At 40.3% G+C, this 21,003-nt stretch overlaps 2 protein-coding genes across 2 annotated transcripts in view; both read left to right on the top strand.

Annotated features, from left to right (window-relative positions):
- The first annotated feature begins 2,521 nt into the window (after positions 1 to 2,521).
- Positions 2,522 to 6,576, top strand: LOC145410633 (macrophage mannose receptor 1-like). Its single transcript, XM_080280746.1, has 6 exons — positions 2,522 to 2,570; positions 3,938 to 4,129; positions 4,598 to 4,796; positions 5,069 to 5,177; positions 5,508 to 5,664; positions 6,332 to 6,576. The coding sequence occupies exons 1-6, from the start codon at positions 2,522 to 2,524 to the stop codon at positions 6,574 to 6,576; spliced, it is 951 nt and encodes a 316-aa protein (XP_080136872.1).
- Positions 6,577 to 8,785: 2,209 nt separating this feature from the next.
- LOC145410825 (uncharacterized) overlaps positions 8,786 to 21,003 on the top strand; it is a 34,338-nt gene continuing 22,120 nt past the window's right edge. Inside the window, exons 1-4 of the mRNA XM_080280944.1 lie at positions 8,786 to 8,899; positions 12,030 to 12,180; positions 14,175 to 14,244; positions 19,579 to 19,688. Coding sequence (XP_080137070.1) covers positions 8,865 to 8,899; positions 12,030 to 12,180; positions 14,175 to 14,244; positions 19,579 to 19,688 — 366 coding nt within the window. The 5' untranslated portion in view covers positions 8,786 to 8,864. The remainder of the gene's footprint in view (positions 8,900 to 12,029; positions 12,181 to 14,174; positions 14,245 to 19,578; positions 19,689 to 21,003) is intronic.

The following is a 21,003-nucleotide window of genomic DNA, read 5'->3' as shown; positions in this document are numbered from 1 at the left end:
CACGTTAGTATCGTCTCATATATTGTTGATGAAAATTGTGTCGATACTGAATAGAAATAAATAACAAGAATTTTAGGATGGAAAGAAAGAGGGAGAGGAGGTAGGGAGGAAGTTCAGTGATAGGGAGACACGAGAAATGAGGAAGAACATTGAAGAGGACGTAAGAGATACAGTGAATGAAGTGAAGGAAAAGGACATAAGGATATAATAATGGAGAAAGGGACGGTGGAAGTGGGACAGGAGGAAATAGCGAGGCGGTAAACTGGTTGGAAGGGGTTTGGAGGAGGAGGAAGGGGGACGGGGAGGAGAGAGAAAGGCTTAGAAGACGGAAAGGGGGAAGGAGGATGAGGGGAAGATGAAGAGAGGTTGAAGAGGAAAGGGGAGATTAAGAAGTCAAGGAGAGAGACAGAGTGAGAGGAGTAGGGAGGAAGACTAAGATGAAAGGCAGAGGAGGGGAGAGAAGATGCAAGAAAAATTACAAGATAAGCGGAGGAAGATAGAGAGAGGAGAGAAAGCAGGTGAGAGTTTGGGAAGAGAGAGGGGATGGGAGGAGGGAAGGGAGAGGCAAGTAGTAGGTGCGAGTACAAGAAATTTATTAATATATGAGAAAAAAATAAAGAGATATAGAGACACCAATGATGATGGGGAAGATGGGTAAAGATATAGGTAGGAGGGGCGCGCACAAAAGAAAAAAGAATGTGAATATTGTTTTTTTTTTTTTTTTTGCGTATATAATGGTAACCACTTGCATGCAGAGTGTGTGTGTGTGTGTGTGTGTGTGTGTGTTAACCGCTAACAGTGAAAATATATTATTCAAACTCGTTTTAGTAGTCTAGCCAACACACACACACACACACACACACACACACACACACACAATGGTAAGAAAAAAAATAGTAAAAACTTAAGCAAAAACCAATTTTCTCAGTATCACATATTCAAGAGTCGTATGACTCGATAGGCCTATTCTTAAAACCTCTTCCTTAGAGATTTATTTTGCATATTACAGATTAACATTTTCGTGTGCTAGTTATATCGTCTTAAAATTGATATAGTTTGCATCAGGAATGTAAACGAGGGTGATGAGGTGTAATGTGGAGGATAAATAGGTAAGAGGCAGGCGTTACGAAACCATCGAGGGATTCTCAATAGTTCATTTACAACTGGGCGTATTCTTGTCGGCTTGAGATTCCCTAACATCTCTTGCATAACGATTTATCCTGCACATTACACCTGACATACAGGCCAGAGAAGGCTGAAGTAAAAGGTAGTCTAAATACGAAAATGTTCACATTATGTTTGTGTACTTACAAACTGTACACTTGATGTTTGTAATTCAGTGGTGGTGCACATGTCGAAATATCTATTGATTACGTGTTGAGCACCTGAGAACCACATCAGCTGTCATTCTTAAACGCCTGATTGTCGTTAGGATGGGCAATTACGCCGTTTTGGCACTTTTAACATATATTTGTCTTATGTACTGTGTAGAGTATTAACATTATAATACTAGAATAGGCTGTGTTGGTGCTGTGCTTGGAAGAAAAATCAGTTATAGTTAACTTCCACCTGACGTACTGGGCAAATCCTTCAGACTGAATACAAGTTGTATTTGTATGACGTTCGATGACCCTTAATTATGAAGTGCAAATAAGTCTCCGTAATTACTGGTCAGAGCGACCATCCAATCTGACTACACTCGGGAATCAACTGAGCTGAAAGAGGTTATCTTCTTCAGTAGTAGTAGTAGTTGCAGTTGCACCCCCAGGCTCATCCGAATGTGAACCCTGTCGACTTTAGTCCGGCGGTGGCGTATAGTTTTGGGGGGCCTAGGGGGCCTGGTTCACCTCAGTCAGACCTTTGGCTTCCCATTGAGCCTCATTTCAAATTTCAGATTATTTAATGTGTGCATACTGTCACCAATGGGCCTTCCATAGGGCTTGGCCCCACCTTGGCTCTCCTCCCTCCCAACTGTGGAGACCTTTGCTACTGCTACAGACTGAAGCTGACCCTATCCTGCAGCTCACCATCAACCTTTCAGGGGGATAGGGAGGGAGCTGAGTGACATTTGAATAACTTGGCAGTTCCACCACCAAGTCATGTCAGTGCCACCACACGAAGGCGTCCCTCTCCAGCACCCAGGTGAGAGTAAACGTCCTGTATAGACCACAACCTTGAACTTCTATGGTGTCCCTTTTCCCGCTTGTTTTCACATGGCATCTTTTCTCTTTAACTTTGGCCTAAAATTACCGTAACGCCATCTTGAATGCTGAGTTGAAACATGAGATTAAGAATAAAGTATGATTTTAGTCACGAAGCAGTGAAATGAAAGCGATGCAAAATCTTCAACTCTGTCACATGTTCCCCCACTGAACTTACGTGAAATAAGCTGCGAATGGACGAAAATCTGGGCCAAGCTGTGGTGAACGAACTGCAGTGACACAGTGTTCCGTAATGAGGGCATATAAGAAGGAGGAAGGGAAGTTTATCAGTAAGGGTAGACACGTTCTCGGCGGCAAAAATGAAGGAACTCGCCTTGCTCTTCATTGCTCTGGCAGGATCGGCTTCAGGTGAGTGAGATTACTACTCAAGTCAGCATATATAAATATAAGGCACACGTTAATTTGATGCATGCAAGCTTAACCTACATTAAGAAGTAACAATATAGCACATCGACGCTTAGCAGTGGTTAACATTGTTAGAGAGGAAGCTGCTGGCCACATAATGGTTATATGATTCGCTTTAAGACTATATAATTTGATAGGCCTGGGTGCTGGCAGCTGGCATCACTCAGCGTACATTACCATCAACTCTGTGGGTTGGTAGGTGAAACGAGCACCGAATGTAACACCTGTGGGCGATAACTTTTGGTAACATGGTTGATAGTGGATGAATTACACGCTACGGGATTAGTGACCCAATTTATAGAGATAAGCACCTTGCGGCGTCTGCCCCCACCTTTAACACCTTAATGAAGCATAATACGCCAAATAAGAAGCGTCCATGTATATGAAAATAACTTTTTTTTTTTTTTTTTTAATAGAATTTTTGCAGGTTCTCAACATGGTTTCATTGTTCCAACATAATGTAAATAACGGGATTTAAATGAATAATAACATCTATCTATCTATCTATCTATTGCAAGATGCCTTAATCCCGTAAGGGATGGCGACAAGCAGATCGCCTCCATGTCGCCCTGTCCCTCGTCATTTCACTGCCCTGCTCCCAGCTCACAACCTTCCTCTCATATACCTCTCCACTCCATCCATCCATCTCATCCTTGGCCTCCCCCTCCCTCTCCCCCCCTCTCCATCTCACTCACATGCACTCTCCTCGTCAGTCTCTCCATCCTCTCCACATGGCCAAACCACCTTAATCTGTTTCTTCTAACGCTTATATAATAACATAAGATAATAATATTCTAGAAGGAATGAGCATACAGAAGCAAAAGGCGTTATTCAAGTTCGTACACACACACACACACACACACAACCTACCAAAACTCGACAAACAGGAAGTCAGTCGCATACACGCGCACATATACACACACACAGGAAGTTAGTCATGTGCATTCACAAAGGAAGCCAGTCACACACACACACGCGATCACATTTCTCAGTCTCTGAGTGTACTAAGCCTGCTCTATTTTAATTAACACCACTTTGTGTGTGTGTGTGTGTGTGTGTGTGTGTGTGTGTGTGTGTGTGTGTGTGTGTGTGTGTGTTTATCATACTTCTATCAACGTACCTCTCCATCTTACTACTCATTTTCCTTTTCCCCCATTGTCTGTTTAGCCTTGTCTCTGTCCATATACTTATACATTTGTCTCTTCATCTGTCAGTTGGGAATAAATATCTCTCTGTTTGTTCATCTGTCTCTCTGTCCATCAACCTATCCATCTATCCTTTTTTTTTTCTCTTTCTCTCTCTCCACACAGGGCAGACTTGCTACCCGCCCTTCGAGCTGGTGGGGAAGGAATGCATCTACATCAACACAGGCTCGTCTTTGGGGTGGCAGGAGGCGAGGGAGTATTGCAGGGGGTTGGGCGGCGACAAGAGTGGCGCTGACTTGGCTGTGTTCACATCCTGCGACGCATTCACTGTGTTTGCTGGATATTTGGGTTTTAATGGTGGGTGAGAGAGAGACAGCCAGACATGAAGATAGAAAAATAGGTAGAGAGAGAGGGTGGGGGTAAATGTGTATATGACGTACGATGTAAAGTTTTATATCTGCTTCTGCCTACCTACGTACCTGTCTATCTATCTACCTACTTATCTATATCTACCTATCTCAGGTATGTAATTCGTAGGTTTCGGTGACTTGTAACCGATAGCATGTTTCATTTTATTAAGCATGTTCGGTAATTTCGCATGCTGCCTCTTTTGGTTTATTATTCCCTCATGGCACTTATGTGGAAATTTGGGTTGAAATATATATATATATATATATATATATATATATATATATATATATATATATATATATATATATACGGAAATATTTCAAAAAGCATGTGAGAATTTGAGTTAGGGAGATATATTTGCGAAAAATTTTAGAACTAGACTCATTTTCATCCTCTCTCTCCATGACACCACAGCCCCAGGCCAATCTACCTTCTGGGTCGGGGGTCACACGGAGTTTGCTGACAATAACTGGCGGTGGGTGGATGGCAGGGCGCTGGAGAGTGGCGTGCCGTACTGGGCCTACGAAGAAGGGCATGACCAGGGCCAGGACTGCGCCGCCATGACCAGTGACTCGCATTTCCAGCTGGCAGACTACCCTTGTGATGAGCCGATGTGAGGAGATGGATAGGGGATCATTAACTATAAAGAACAATTTTTTTTTTATACTTATCTGTCTATCTAGCTATCTCTGTCTCTGTCCCTGTGTCTATCTATTGCTTGTTTAATAATTCTCATGTATCATTTTCCCTGCTATGAAAACAATTAGCTGTTTTATTTTGATTGCCCTGCTGTGTGCTACTCTACCCTGCCCTGCCCTTCTGTGACCTGTCCTGCCTTCCGTTGCCTTGACAATGATCTAACCTGCTCTGCCCTGCCCTCACCAGGTATTCTGTGTGCTCCATGCCTCCTGTGACCCAGCGAGGAGGAGGGAATGTGACCCGTGATGACCCTGACCTGCCCATTATACTTAACTGCCCTGATGAGAGTGTGCAGGTGAGTAGGTAGGAGGGAAAATGGATGGGAAGGCGGAGGGGAAGAGGGGTAAAACGGAGGTGGGGAAGGAGGGGGAAGAGAGAAGGGAGGCAAGGGGGGAAGAAGGGAGGAAGGAAAGGTGGACGGAGAAAGAGAGTGGGGTATAAATTGGGGTAGAAACTGAGGAAGAAAGAAAATCAAGGGAAAAAAGAGGGAAGGACTGTAGAAGCGAAGAGGAAAAGGGGGAGGGAGGAAGAGAGGGGGGGAGAGCATAAGAAAGCTAATAATGATGATAATGATAATAACAGCACCTCCAAAATAGCCTTCACCGCCCTGCCTCTGTCTATCCAGGTTGGTGATTTCTGCTACTGGTTCAGCTCGAGTCAAAAATCATGGTCGTCTGCTGAAGATTACTGCCGCACACGCTTCATTTCAAACAGAGGCGAACTGTTCTCCCCTGACACCTGTGACGAGTTTGCAAAGATGGCACATCATTTGGAAGTTGCTGGTAAGAAAACGAATAAATACATAAGAAAATAAACTAGTCAGAACTCATAAAGAGCATACCTCCGTGAACGTCAATTTAATTTATGATTCTAAACGTACCTCCGTCCATCGTCGTTGGTACAGCTAATTTTAGTCTTAGTTTGCCCTCGTTACACAAGCTTAGAGAAAACATGTTCCCATCATCGCCAATAAAATTTAAGATTTATATCTGCATCCGGATCCGGATCCACTTCAAAATGTAATCAGCTCTTCCTTCATCCAGTATCCACTTTTATCCATCAGATTTCATTGAATTCCGATGACAACTTTTTGAGATACCAACAGACAGACAGGTGTGAATACATAACCACCTCCAGTTCGCTGGCGGAGTTAAAAAAAACAAAAACAAGAGGAGTAGGAACACCTAAGGGGTGAGCTCTTTTCTCCCAATATACCTTTGATGAGTTTAAGATGGCGCAACAACTTGAGGAATTGTTGGAGTTGGGGAGGAGCCATGTGCATATACCCTGTGGAAATCATGCAGTGGGATTAATGGTGTGAAGCACAGAAGGATTAGTTCAATGTTTTCTCCAGCATGAAAAACAAGATAAGCTCGCGTTTCTCTAACATTCCTCGACGCCTTAATGTGACACAGGCAAAAATTAGCCTAACCCAACTTAATCTTTCAGAGCGGGACCGTAGCCACTGGACCGGTGCTGCTGACGTCACGGGGTACCAGGAGTGGTTCTGGGTGAATGGCGACCCTGTACCCGCCGGTCCACCCTTCTGGGCCACCAACATGCCACAGACACACTCGAACTCCGGACCACACGATTACTGCGCCCTCATGTCACACTCCAGGCGGTTTTACCTCGAGGATGACCACTGCTACTCCACCAATTATTATATCTGTAAACTTCATGTGGTGGAATAAAAATACAAAGAAAAGAAGTAAATCTAGTACTGAAGTCTGTGTGTTACTTAGGTATCTTATAAAGGAATTTTTAACCATATGAAAACAGATTTTGGGCCTTAAACACTAAGCATATTAATAAAAAGATAAATTATTTTGAATTTTATGACCGTGAGTTACTGAGATCTATTAATGCACCAGAGAAGCGATCCATATAAACCCCACAGAGAGAGAGAGAGAGAGAGAGAGAGAGAGAGAGAGAGAGAGAGAGAGAGACTGTGTATGCTTAATTTACCTCGGATTTCCCCAGCAAAAATGCACAAACGTTTTCTGACAGTGAGTGAGAGAATAGGCTACCCCGGATCTCCGCTGCAGAAATTCACGGACTGCAGTATTTCCGACATCATCATCATCATCACTTCCACAACTCCATCCCGCCCATCCCATAACCCCTGGACGCGTATACTTGTTGATACATCATTTGGAAGTGGAGGATTCGTGACAATTATTTCTTAGTTAACTTTTTCATGCATGTTATTCCCTCTCTCTCTCTCTCTCTCTCTCTCTCTCTCTCTCTCACACACACACACACACACACACACACACACACACACACACATTTTCTTACTTGCTTCACTCATTACACAATCACCACCAATGTCTGTCTGTCTGTCTGTCTCTCTCTCTCTCTCTCTCTCTCTCTCTCTCTCTCTCTCTCTCTCTCTCTCTCTCTCTCTCTCTCCACACACACACACACACACACCGTGTGTGTGTGTGTGTGTGTAAGATATATTGCTAAAGAGGAGGTGCTAAGCATGAGACACAAGAATACGCCTTTACATCCAACTCGTCAGTATCGTAACTCCGGCATCTACGCTCCACTCTTCCCATTAGAGACATTATGCTTCCCACATCCATCTGAACGCGTACGATACTTGTCATGGTAGAGTCGTATTGATTGGATGTCGTTCTAAATCATAAATTGAAAAAATCAGATTCTGAGAGGCCCTTTCAGACTCGAGGCCCTAAGCTATAGTTTGTTCAGCATAGACCTAAATCCAGTCTGGTAGAGGGAAAAGAAAACGAGGAAAATACGAAGTACAGCACGAATGTATTGGTGAGTTCTTTGTGGCAATGGCTTGTACTGTAGCTGGCATAAAGGTATTCAGTATATTCGCCTACAGTACATAAATATCCTCTTGTAAACGATTAAAACGATATAAGTAACACTGCGGTGTAGGCCTAGTGCACAAAATACCTCGCCTTAAATGAGCTGCTACTTTGCCTATAATGCCACCTAGGGCCGACCCAGCCAAGGCCATCTACTCCCCCGCACCCCATGACCTTGTACACTACCTTTGTCACTAGGATAATACTTGCTGTGTGTGTGTGTGTGTGTGTGTGTGTGTGTGTGTGTGTGTGTGTGTGTATTAATCTGCAGTGGTGCACATGTGTGTTGATGTGCCCATTCCTTGTGTACGGGTTTGTGTGTACGTCATTTTGACAGTTTGCGTGTCTGTAACCTTGGTCATATAGTGTGCGTGTGTGTATGCCTTAATCTGCAGTGGAGCACATGTGGTGTACATGTGTTGCTGTGCTCCTTTCTTGTGTACGGGTGTGTGTACCTCACCTTGACAGTTTGCGTGTCTGTAACCTTGGCCATATAGTGTGTGTGTGTGTGTGTGTGTGTGTGTATACAGTTCGTATAATGTGTGTGTGTTTGTGGTTCGTACGTTTGTCGGTTCTTGTTTGTCTGAGGCACGTCTGTGTGGGTACACTCACGCAGTTGCCAGTTATGTTTATTTATTTATTTATTATATATTCATGCTTCAGCAATGATATGGCGTTACATTGTTCACAGAAAAGGAAGTTGGTCAAACGCAGCTCAGCATATAGAAGTGAAGACCTCAGCACTCGTATTATGCCTGAGCTGCTTGCTGAAATTATGTTGAGCTACAAAATAAAAACTGAATTGGTTTTAGAAAATATGGAAGTGATTCTCTGGTTTTGTATTATTACCAAAGACAGTTATATCGTGAGTATTCTGTATATGGCATAGTATATGTAAAAAAACTGAAAATTTTCTTTTTTTAGTGCGGATATTCATATTGCTGCCAGTTTCACTTGCAAGTGTAAAATACATATAGTTTTAGGTAAATTAATCCCTTCACAAAGTATTTAGTTTTCGGGCCTCACCAAAACTTTATACTGCGACTCCCTATCTTAACATGTCGCTGGGACTGATTGTGGGCAGCTGAGGCCTCCTAGTATTTATTTCATGTTTTCTGAATAAGTAACTGAATGGATAAATGGAATCCGCAGTATTCTCCGGCAAAGGACGAAAGTAAGTTGTTTTACCTGTTGTTAGAGGGGATGTAGAGTAGAGGGAAGGGAGGCGGGTGAAGGAAAGGCAGACAGGAAAGCAACCCTCTTTCCACTAACCTGTCAACAAATATCAAATCTTGGCCACAGGGGGTGAATATTCTTTCCCTGGGCATACCAGGCTCCGTATCCCGGTAGGTCTGACATGGTGATTGCTATTTTAAGTGGCAAATAATGGATTTTTGCGGCGTACAGTGTTTGGGCTTGAGATAAGGGAGTCACAAGATGGCCTAGTGGAGTCCCAGCCTCTATCTGTGACCAGTCGTCTAATGCAGGAGTTAATCAATGAAGCCTGTGACCATAAATCCTGTAATTTCTTTTATTTACACCAATTTCCACCATCTCATGCCATTCCAAATGGTCTTGCCTCATGTACTGATCAACTTTTCTATTTCCATCTCATGCTTGGGGATTTTCCTAATGCTAGGCTTAATTCAGAAGTGATGCCTCCTATTGAATGTGGAGTAGAAACCTTAGTTGAGCTCTGTGTCCCAATTATTAGGCTTATTTTTGCTGTAATGATTGTAATTTTGTGGTTAAAGCATGGTTATTACAAAAGAATGGAAGTATTTCCTGCTCTCCAATATGTAATCTAAGTGAAGACAAGGTTTGGGTCAGAGAAAATCATCCAAATTTTGTTTATTGAGTTGGCAGTTTGGTTGTCTCGAAGTACTGTAATTATGTTTTATTTTATACGAGAATGGATTGTGTTTTGTCTTTGTCGTAAAATTCCTGGTTTTGGGAAAATCATGCTTCATGGTTCAGTTAGTTAGGTTAAATTAGTTAGTAAGATTATGTTTGATTACCTAGGTTAGTAAGGTTAGTTTTGTGGGGTTAGGGTACATAGAAAAAATAATCAGAATAACTGTCGGAAACTGCAACATAGCCCAGGTCTGCTTGAGGTGTGAGATATGGTGATATAATGTTGGGATATTGTTAGTTTTTTTATTCATTTCTGATTATTTTTTTTGTTTTTTTATTGTTGATGAATAACGATCCTTTGGTAAATATCAGAAGTGTAGTTTCACTTTGTGCAGTTAGTTTTTATGAGAATTTTTGTGCCAATAAGGTACTGGTAATATTTCTCAGCAAAGTAGGCATGATGCCTGGTGGCTGTCTTTCACTGGTTGATACAGGTATTAGAGGCTTTCAGGATTAGGTTTGATGGCAATCACAGGTGGTTAAAATTTTGAGGAGTCAAGGGGAAAAGGCCTCGAGTTAAGTCAAGATTGGTTAGGATGCCCTGACACATCCGGTTAGCAAGATTGTATGTAAACATGCTTCAACAGGCATCCAAATCAGATACAGTATAGAAAATAACCAGATCATTTGTTTGTATTTAGCCTATTTTCAGGTTGTTAATCCCATCAGTCCATGTAATTCATTTTCATTTTGTTTGAGCTAAGGTGAGTCTGATTTATTCACTTTAAGACACCCTCATAGAGAACAGGTTAATGGAAGATGTATCACACCCCTCCAGTTTGAAAAGTATCCTGTACTGAGTATGATCGTCATAAGATAGCAGGGGAAAGAAGAGCAATGCCTTCAGGCAGTGTAAGCAGCAAAGTTATTAGTATGTAGGAAGCTAAATACAGTATACTAAATCTCACAGACATACTGTACATGTTACTTGAAGCAGCAGAATTACCTTCGCAAATCAGTTCTTCCTGATAGTTGTTGGTATTTTTCTGGTTAGCTATTTTTGGGGGTGGTAAATGAACAAGAAGTTCTTTCCTTGTTGTTTTTAGTCATGTTCGTTCTGCTGCATCAAATGGTTTCTCAGATGCAATGGCGGACACTTACAGCATACGTCTCAGGTTGCCTTATAGTTGCTCTTCCTAACCTTGCCTCTTAACCAAACCTAACCCAACAGTTTATCCTAACCTAACCTAACCTACTGTAGCAGTTTAAGCTAACTTAACCAAAGTTTGAGTAAGTTTTAGCAAGTCTGCCATTACAAACATCAGTGAGGCATAAGGAACATGATGATAACAAGGGAGTCAGCAGAAAACAATTTATACCAACTTGGAAACAGAAAAATACAGAAAACAAGAGTAATAGAAGTTGATTTGGTAAGGTCCTTATGCTGCTTAAAGTAAAACATACATTTACCCTAAATTTTAGTGGCCTGATATTTAGCAGTCATCCATAATTGCTGCTGCTTTAGTTTGTTTCTGTTTACTGGATCGATTTGAGGGAAGTAATGACGCACCGTACAAACTTAATCCCAGCAACCCATTTTCAAAAACCTCTGCGTTCCAGAAAATTTTTTCATGTGATAGGAGGATACTGTATTGGTATCATGTATCCTCAGTCATTGTATGTGGAGGCATTTTGTGTGTGTGTGTGTGTGTGTGTGTGTGTGTGTGTGTAATGCCTATGAACAGATAATAAAATGTCAATGCAGTATAAAGCACTGTCCTGTAATTCAATGTATATATTGTTAATAAGGCATTTTATTACATGATTTTCTCATTGTTGCCATTTGATTCTACATGCCAATATTTCCAGTTTTCCCAAAAGCCTCTGAACCCAAACATTTCAGATGTGAGAGTTTGTGCTGTAAGGTATGTTGGCGGAATTCGTGGAGAACCTGAGTGCCTCTTTGGACAGATATTTTGTAGCAACCTTAATAAATCACAGTTAATTCTATAGCAGTATTTCCGCTTCTTCCCACTGTAATCATTTTTTTCCATTAGCTACTCTTTTTTCCCAGCTGTTTTCAGTTAATCGAAATCAGTTGGTAGAGTAGCCTAATTATATGGATTGTTGGACATGCTGCTCCTTTTTTTCACCATTATTATTTATTTATTTTTTTTTTTTCCCCCATGCAGGTTTAGAGACTTACAATGTAGAAGAGTAAATAAGGAAAGCCTAACCTATTTGCTACATATTTTTAAGTTAAGACTACCCGGTAAAGGATATGGTTTACATTGTTGAGTTTTAGGTTATATCATGTTAGGGATTATTTTTTTATTTTTTAAATTTATAAACAGCGATGAGCAAAAGTTCACTAACACGTCCTAGTTGGCTGTGGTGATGGAAGTTGTACTGTATGAAATGTACTAATTTAACCTTTTTTTCTCTTGCAGAATGCCAGGTGGCGATATCCACAAAACTTTCAAAATATTTTGCGGTAATCTTGCTGGGCAAGCCACAAAAGATGATCTCTACTATCTCTTTTCAAAATATGGACCCGTTATTGAGGCTGTGGTCATGGTCGGCAAGTACTATGGCTTTGTGGTAAGTATTTGAATGCAGATGAAGTTTATATTGTTTGTGAATGATATCACAATTCTTGTAATTTAAAAGATCCTTATGTTTTTTTAATGCAAATGAATTCCTTAGAGAACTGGCAATTTTTAGAAACAAAGAAACAGATTACAGTATTACAGTACCTATTCATTATTCTTACTCTATTACATGTGTATTATTATTATTAGTAGTAGATATTATTATTATTATTATTATTATTACTACAGTATTGTTACTATGGAAGCAATTTGACATTTCCTTTTCCAGAAAAGTTATGACCCATGGTAGTTATACTGTACTGTCTTGGAGGATTACAATGTTTTGTAGGTTCCACTGTTTTGATGGAGTTCTTACTTATGAATTAGTACTCATGGTGTTATTTTAAAATTTTGAGCACTACTGAAATCATTAGGAGAACTTTTGCTTTTAAGAACGTCAACTGTTATCATTTTTATAGTTTCAGTAGTGTGTCATGATGAGTGTACAGTATTCTGTACAATAGAGGTATTTTTAATTTGGATTTTCTTTAAGCATTTTTGTACTTTATATTCCAAGATTGTATTGGTTGACTTTTATGTGCAGTTCTGTATAATGCAGACATTGTTAGATTAGAATGCATTATTAGATTAGAATGCACTGACAGATATTGAAATTAGGTCATGGTTATGGTGCATGCATGTTTTATAGATTTTTTTAAGTTTAACTGTATGTTTCTAGTCTCTAGAATATTGTAAAGAAATGTTAGGAAGGATTGAGCCATTGTGTTTTTTTTCTGTAGAGATACTAGTGAATGGTTGTGTTGAGTAAAGCTTAGGCTTTTGCATAAGCAGTGTAATTATGATGGATTTTTGAGTGCTGGATATGAACTGTGTGAAGTGTAATAAGTGGCTGATAGCAATAAAGAATGATGTTATGTCATGCCATGATTTTAAATTGCTTGGAGAAGGAAGAAGGAAAGTGTAAGTGGTTATAAGGATAAAAATTTTGTACATTGTAAGGCATACGTACAAGATGTAGTAGTAGTTGTAGCACAATCAGTGAATTGACAATAATAACAGTTTTTACTAGTCTCTTAGTTAGTGTACTGTTTAGTTTTATGTATGTCTTGCTACTATATCCATCTATCGTATCTGTCTTGTTTTCATCTAGCTATCCTATCTCTCTTGTTTTCTCAACCACTTTGTAGTCCCATTGGAGCAGTAACTTACCTGTGATCACTGGGTCTGCCCGATCAGACAGACCGGGGTTGAGCAACAATAACAACAACCTTGTAGTTGTTAATGAATCACCCTCAACCCATTTGCCCCTCCCTCCCCCCCCCGTTTTTTTTTTATCGTACAGTATATTACTATCACAAGAGAGTAATATTCGGTGTAGGAAAGACTAATTCGGAGGTCTTCTAAAAGACTGCTCCTAAACTTAAGAAAATCATCTGGAGTTAGAATGAAGAAATTGACATATATATATATATATATATATATATATATATATATATATATATATATATACAGTATATATATATATATATATATATATATATATATATATATATATATATACAGTATATATATATATATATATATATATATATATATATATATATATTCATAAATATATTTAAAGCTATATTCATGCTTTGCTGTTTATTGTAATTACAATATAACATTAACATCAAAAGAATCTTTAAATCCTGCATGTTTTGATATTTGGATCATTAAAATCAGATGGTTTGTGATGAATATGGCATAGCTATCTGTCATTTCAGATGAAAACTCCTTTTAGATGGTGCTGTACACTACTCTTGTTTTTATCGTACATGTTGGAGATTGACACCTCCACATGGTGACACTGATATAGCCAAGCGTTTTCTGCTGGGGAAGGACAACTTTTGCTTGAAGTCCACTGGGTTCACATTTCAGATGAACCTGGGGCAACAGCCACTACTATACTACTCTTATCATAATCCTGGTGTTTGTTTGCAGCACATGGCATACGAGGAGGATGGCTGGAAGGCAATATGCGAACTCAGAGGCTACATTCTTCATGGCAAGGGTAAGGTGCAGTACATTTTCTGTGTTTTAACTGCAACACATTTTCTCTGCTTTAACTAGCAACACATTTTCCCAGTTTTAACCAGCAACACATTTGCTCTTCTTTAACCAGCAACACATTTTCTATGATTTAACCAGCAACACATTTTCTATGTTTTAACCAGCAACACATCTTCTCTGTTTTAACCAGCAACACATTTTCACTGTTTTAACCAGCAACACGTTTTCTGTTTTAACCAGCAATACATTTTCATCATCATCATCATCATCTGCACCTCCTTTCCCACCCCAGGACAGGGTGAGGACTAGCAACATCCAGATAGCCTAAGTTTGCCCACTCCAATGGGCCACACTTCAGTTCACTCATCATTCAAGCCCCTGAAATCCTGGCTCTATCTGATACCCCAAAAACTTTCACCACATTCTGTAGCTTCAATAAGTGTATCCGATAGAGTCAGTCTGAATGCTGTCATGTTAAAAGGGGGTGCCAAGTCCCTGGTCATGCACTTCTTCTCACAACATTCATCCAGCCAGCTCGATCTCTTGTCAGTCCCCTAGCCTCACTGACTTCCATTCCTCTCTTCCTACACACTTATTCACCATATCCCTCTGCCTTCTCCTTGGCCTACCTTGCCTCCTCCCTCCTTCAGATTCACTCAGATATACCGGTACCTTTTTCACCTCTCTATTGTTATCCATTCTCTCCACATGGCCATACCATCTCAGTACATTCTCTTCGATTCTGGTGTCCACAGACTTCCTCACTCTGCATCTTTCACGAATCACATTATTTTGTATCCTGTCCACTCTGCACTCCACATATATTCCTAAGCATTCCCGTCTCCACAGCTGTCCTCCTTAACTTTTCAGTTTCATGCTACACCATAGTCTCACATCCATATGTTAAAGTTGGCACTGACACCACTTCAGGTAAACCTTGTGCCACTGCATCTCTCAAGCCTCTTTTTCTTATCAAGGCCTTCATAGAACCAACTACCTTCCTTCCTTGTGTCACTCGACTTTCCGTTTCTTTTCCACATTTTCCTCTCTTTTCTATCTCTGTACCCAGGTATTTGAACTCTCACTAATTCCAGTCTCTCTCCATTCACTGTAACATTACACTGGGAGTCTCCTTCTCTCTCGATTGCCATCACTTTACTTTTTTTTTTTTTTTTTTTTTTTTTTTTTTTTTTTTACCTCTCAAGACATGATGCTGACAGACAACAAAACTCTGCACTCTTCTACCAAGCTCTTGTCTGGTATTTGCAAGTAGCACTGCATCATGAGCATACAACATATTTGAGATATTGCATCCATCGCCATTCATTACCAACGTCATCCCTCTCTCCATTACTTGTGTTTTTACTTCTCTCATCACCCCATCCATATACATATTGAACAATCATGGGGACATCACACAACCTTGTTGCACGCCCACACTGATCATGAACCATTCACTTAGATGCCCATTTGCTGTTACACATGCCTCACTACCAACATAAAAACTCTTGGCGGCACCTAGCAGCTTATCATCTACACTGTACATGTGCAAAACTTTACACAGTCCTTCTCTGTCTACTTTGTTGTATGCATTTTCCAGATCCATAAATGCCATAAACACCTCATAGTCTTCTCCACTATCTGTCTCTTCTAAATATTTGATCCATACATCCTCTGCCACTCCTAAAGCCACCCTGTACATCACTCACTAGGACTTCTGATATCTCTTGAACCTTTTCTAAAATAATTCTTCTCTTTTAACTTACATATTCTGTGTTTTAACCCACAATACATTTTCACTGTTTTAATCAGCAATATTTTTTCTCTTTTAACCCATAGTTCATTTTCGTTTTTTTTTTCTTTCTTTCTTTCTTTCTTTCTTTTAACCAGCAATACGTTTTCCTCAGTTTTAACCAGCAATATATTTATTTGTTTTAATCTGCAATACATTTTTTTCTCTTTTAACCTGCTGTACATCTATGTTTTAACCTGAGATACATTTTCTCTTTTTACCTGCAATATATTTTGTGTTTTAACCCTCAAAATATTTTCCCAGTTTTAATCTGCGGTACATTTTCTCGTTAGCCCACTGACCATGGGGATGTCTTTTTCATGTTATTCTTGCCCTTTCCTGAAAATTTTACTCAGCTTAGGAGAGAGTTTTTGCCCTGGAGGTGAGATACAACCATAGCAAACCCAGTCAGTATGACCAGCTTTTCCTGCATTGAGTGAAGTGGTCTGGAAAAGAGTATATCAGTGAGGGGCATCGGAAGGGACCGTATTCTCAATGATTAAGCAAGCTCCATAACATCATTTTCTACGTGATTTATTTTGTTTATGAAGCCATACCCTCCTGTGTTATATAAATGCTTCTGGTATCACCATACTCTGCATATATAACATCTATCTATCTATCTATCTATAGCCCGACGCCCTAATCCCGCAAAGGGTGGCCGCAGATAAAACGCCTCCAAGTCACTCTGTCACCCACCATTTGACTCCCCTCCCCCCAACTCACCCCCCCCTCCCTCATATACCTCTCAACTCCATCCCTCCACCTCATCCTCGGTCTACCCCTCCCTCTCCCCCCCTCCACCTCACCTACATACACCCTCTTAGTCAGTCTTTCATTCTCCATCCTCTCCACATGTCCAAACCACCTCAGTGTATTTCTCCTAATCTTTTCAACCACATCCACATCTACCTCACAACGTTCCTTCACTTCTTCATTCGTCAACCTGTCCCTCCACGTCACTCCACATGCTCCTCTCAAGTAACTCATTTCCACTGCTCTCACTCTTGACTTGTTCCCCTCTTGCAAGGTCCATGCCTCGCTTCCATACGTCAGGGTAGGGATCACAATACCATCATGCAGTGACTTCTTAACTTCCATACTCACCTCCCTATTTCTCATCACTGCTTTCAGTGTGCCAACAACCTTCCTTCCCTGCTGTACCCTTTCACGTACTTCATCCCCCAAAGTTCCATCCTTACTCATCACACTACCCAAGTACTTGAATGCACTCACATTCTCCATATCCTCACCATCCAACCTCACTGCACACTCTGTGACTTCATTCCTCTCAAACACCATAACTTTACTTTTGTTTACATTAACTTTCAGCTTCCTCCTCCTACACACTGTCCCAAATTCATTCACCAAACCTTGCAACTCCCATTCATCTTCACTCAACAATACTGTATCATCAGCAAACAGCAACACCGGAAGCTTCCAAATCTCACCCTCATTCATTAGGGCCACCCCCACATCCACTGCCCTACCTTGCACCTCCTTTACGACCCCATCCATATATATATTAAACAGCCATGGAGACATTACACACCCCTGTTTCAGTCCCACATTGAGATCAAAGAACTCACTCAGCTCACCATCCACTCGCACCGTAGCCCTAGCTCCCTCGTACATACTCTTCACAGCACTCAACAATTTCCCCTCCACTCCATATATTCTTAATACCTTCCACATACCTTTCCTATCTATTCTGTCATAAGCTTTCTCCAAGTCCATGAAGGCAGCGTACACTTTCCTTCCCTTCTCTAGATACTTCTCCACTAAACATCTTAGAACAAATATCTGATCTACACACCCTTTTCCCTTCCTAAATCCCCCTTGTTCTTCTCCAACTAGCTCCTTTGTCATATGCCTAACCCTATCAATGAGTATTCTACCATATATTTTACCAGTCACACTAAGAAGGCAAATACCCCTATGGTTACCACATACTTCTCTCTCCCCTTTTCCTTTGTACAGAGGAACAATTATACCTGATTTCCAGTCCTCTGGAACCCTTCCCTCTTCCCAAGCCAATCTACACAACTTCCATATCCACTCCACAACAATCTCACCCCCATACCTAAGCATTTCACCACACACTCCATCAATTCCTGGGGCCTTTCCCAGCTTAATCTTCTTCATCGCTTCCACTACTTCCGACCTACTGATCTCTTCCTCCCTCCTCTCATCTCTTCTTCTCCCAGCCATTCCCCAACCACTTATACTCACACTGCTCTCACTCTCTACATTCAACAAATCCTCAAAGTGCTCCTTCCATCTCCTCAATTTCTCTCTCTTCTCCACCAACAATCTATTATTCCTATCTTTCACTCCCCTACTATTTCCCCTTTCACACTGCCTACAAACTAATATTAACCTCCCTTGTCCAAAAGTAAATTGCTAAGGAAGACATGCGAGGAAGCCTCCGTACCTGACAAAAATACAGGCCCAGGATTCAGAGAGTTTGTTATCAGTATATCTTTAGCTTCCTGTACTGTCGAAATGCAACTGAATAATTGCATGCTAAATGATAAGTGTACTAGGAAAATTGTATTATGTAAGGGAGGATAACCTGTGGCGTAGTAAATGTTACAGGACAGTTGTAGTTTGATATATGTTGCAGAAACAACTGCATTGTATTTTGCATTGCTTTGATTTGCATATGGTAGGTTTACTTTAAAGCTATTTACTGATGCAGTGTTTATCTACGTTTTTACTGTATATACTCACTTGATGTAGTGCTGCTCTTAGGTGGCTGCCCTTTCCTCTTGTCCTTCCTTCTTTCCTTCCTTTCTCTTATGTCATTCTTTCCTTCATTCTTTCCTCTTCCTTCTGTCTAAATGTGACTCTACACTGAGCAACAAACCAGTTGGTTTCCCGTACACCAGGAAACCATTTGCCATGCTGGGTGGTAACCTTGTAACCAAACTATGGCACCTGGTGGTTTAGTGGGTAATTAAGGCACTCCTACTGGGCTGAGCCTGTGTAGGTTCATATCCAAGAGGTGGTTGGGGTTTATTGCTCACATAATGCCATGTAGGGATGAGTGAGGCTGGTCACTGTCATCTTAAATGTCAGGACCAACTTGCCTAGCTCCAGGCTTCAACACTCCTCATGGGACAACACTGATTAGATGATGATGATGATGATTTATTTTTATTTCTATTTATGGTGTATATTTATATTAACTGATTACATGTAGTAGTTGAAGGTAGGAAATATACCATATACATTTTATGGTCACTGACTACTGAATTACCTGCTGTTATTTGTAAATCGCAAAGTTGTTATGGTACATTTTAATAACCCTAATCTTTAGGAACACTATTAGAGAAGGTTTGATCATTACACATCTTAGACAACATATATAATGCTATATTCAGTTTTGTCAGCATTATAATGATGTCAATGTTTGTGAGTTTGGTGTAAGTGAGATTGGGATAAAGAATTTGATGTAAGTGAGCTCAGGGTACAAATTTGGTGTTAATAAACTCAGAATATGGACCTCACATTAAGAGAGCATTTTTTTTTGTTTTTCAGCAATGGCAGTGGAAGCTTCAATCAATGCTAAGAAGCCTACACCACTCTATAAGCAGAATATCATAGGGAAAGGCATAACTACTTTAGATGACTTCAATGACTATGGACCGGTAAGGAGGTGCTCTGGTGTCATCAGTATCTTCTGTTTCCAGACCCTAATGTTTGTAATGTATGCCCATATCATTAGGTTGTTCAAGAGCGACATCTTCGTGTAGTGGCACCAACTTAATCAGGTGACTTTGTTGCCTGGTAATACAAATGTCTGTCAACTTCATCCCTGTTCCCTGAAAGGAGGATTATGGACTGCAGGTGAAGGGCATCTTTAGTATGTAGTCCACTGGGTTGATGTTCAGATGAGCTTAGAGCGACAAAAAAAAAAAAATCTACTCAAATTTATTCCTTGTCACCATTTACTTGCATTCTCTCCGTGTGTTCATACCACCTCTGTTTCACTTCCTCACTGCAGGACAACGGTGCATGCCCAGTACAAATTTTAGTGAGCTATATAAAATGCTTGTAAATTATGATACCTGATTTTTCCCAGTACTGTACTGTTAATTTCAAGCAGCTATTGGGAAGAAATTAGCTGTTTTTTATAGTTCCTTTTATTTCCAGTTCATTGAAGATATTAGCTGTACCATGACTAGCCTCAGAATGGGGATTCCTTGAAAGGAAGCATGGCAGTACTGTATTTAATTTTATATGATTTAATTGTTTGCTTTTCTTCCACCCGATGTGAAACTGGATGGACAATTAGATTGGGATGATTTTAATGCAGAAGTATGTGGGGTTTATAACCTTTTTTTTTTTTTTTTTTTTTTCTTTTTTTTTTTTTTTTTACTAACTCTGCCATTGCTTTATTTTATCAGCTTCCAAAGCATCCTACATTGAAAAAGAAAATTATGCATAGAACTTAGCTTTAAGACAGCAATATGCTTTGAGACCTAGCTTTAAGAAGACAGCATGCTTTGACTTAGCCTTATAAAAACAGTAATATTAACCCATTGAATCAGGTCTTTTATTTGATTGGCTTAGTCTTGGGATGAGTGAGGCTGGTCACTCTCATCTTAAATGTCAGGACCAACTGCCTAGCCCTGGGCTCCTACGCTCCTCATGGGGCAATGTAGGACTGGATGATGATGATGTTTAGTCTTGCAACACCCCATCCTTAGGTGGAAAAAGAGGTGTGGATGATGGTGATGGTTATTATTGCTGTTCCCGGGCTATTTATTCACTGTAGGGGAGGTTTCTTGTATTGAAAGGGTTAATAAAGTCTGTATCTGACTTCTATTTAAGGGGCTAATGAAGGCTGTATCTGACTTCTGTTGAAGGATTTAATTAACGCTGTATATGACTTCTTTACTTTCAGAAGCCTGTCCTAAATGAATTGGAATTGTGTGGAGGTAACAGGAGTAGAATAAAAAA

Source organism: Coenobita brevimanus, chromosome 86 (assembly GCF_032717465.1).
Source record: "Coenobita brevimanus isolate Jiangsu-jjx chromosome 86, ASM3271746v2, whole genome shotgun sequence".
In the NCBI taxonomy this organism is placed as follows: Eukaryota; Metazoa; Arthropoda; class Malacostraca; order Decapoda; family Coenobitidae; genus Coenobita; species Coenobita brevimanus.
This window is presented reverse-complemented; position numbering and strand designations above follow the sequence as displayed.

Coding starts and splice junctions, on each gene's coding strand:
- LOC145410633 (XM_080280746.1), top strand. CDS start 2,522: ATGAAGGAACTCGCCTTGCTCTTCATTGCTCTGGCAGGATCGGCTTCA. Junction 5,178..5,507: donor GCCCTGATGAGAGTGTGCAG/GTGAGTAGGTAG, acceptor CTGTCTATCCAG/GTTGGTGATTTCTGCTACTG. Junction 5,665..6,331: donor ACATCATTTGGAAGTTGCTG/GTAAGAAAACGA, acceptor TTAATCTTTCAG/AGCGGGACCGTAGCCACTGG.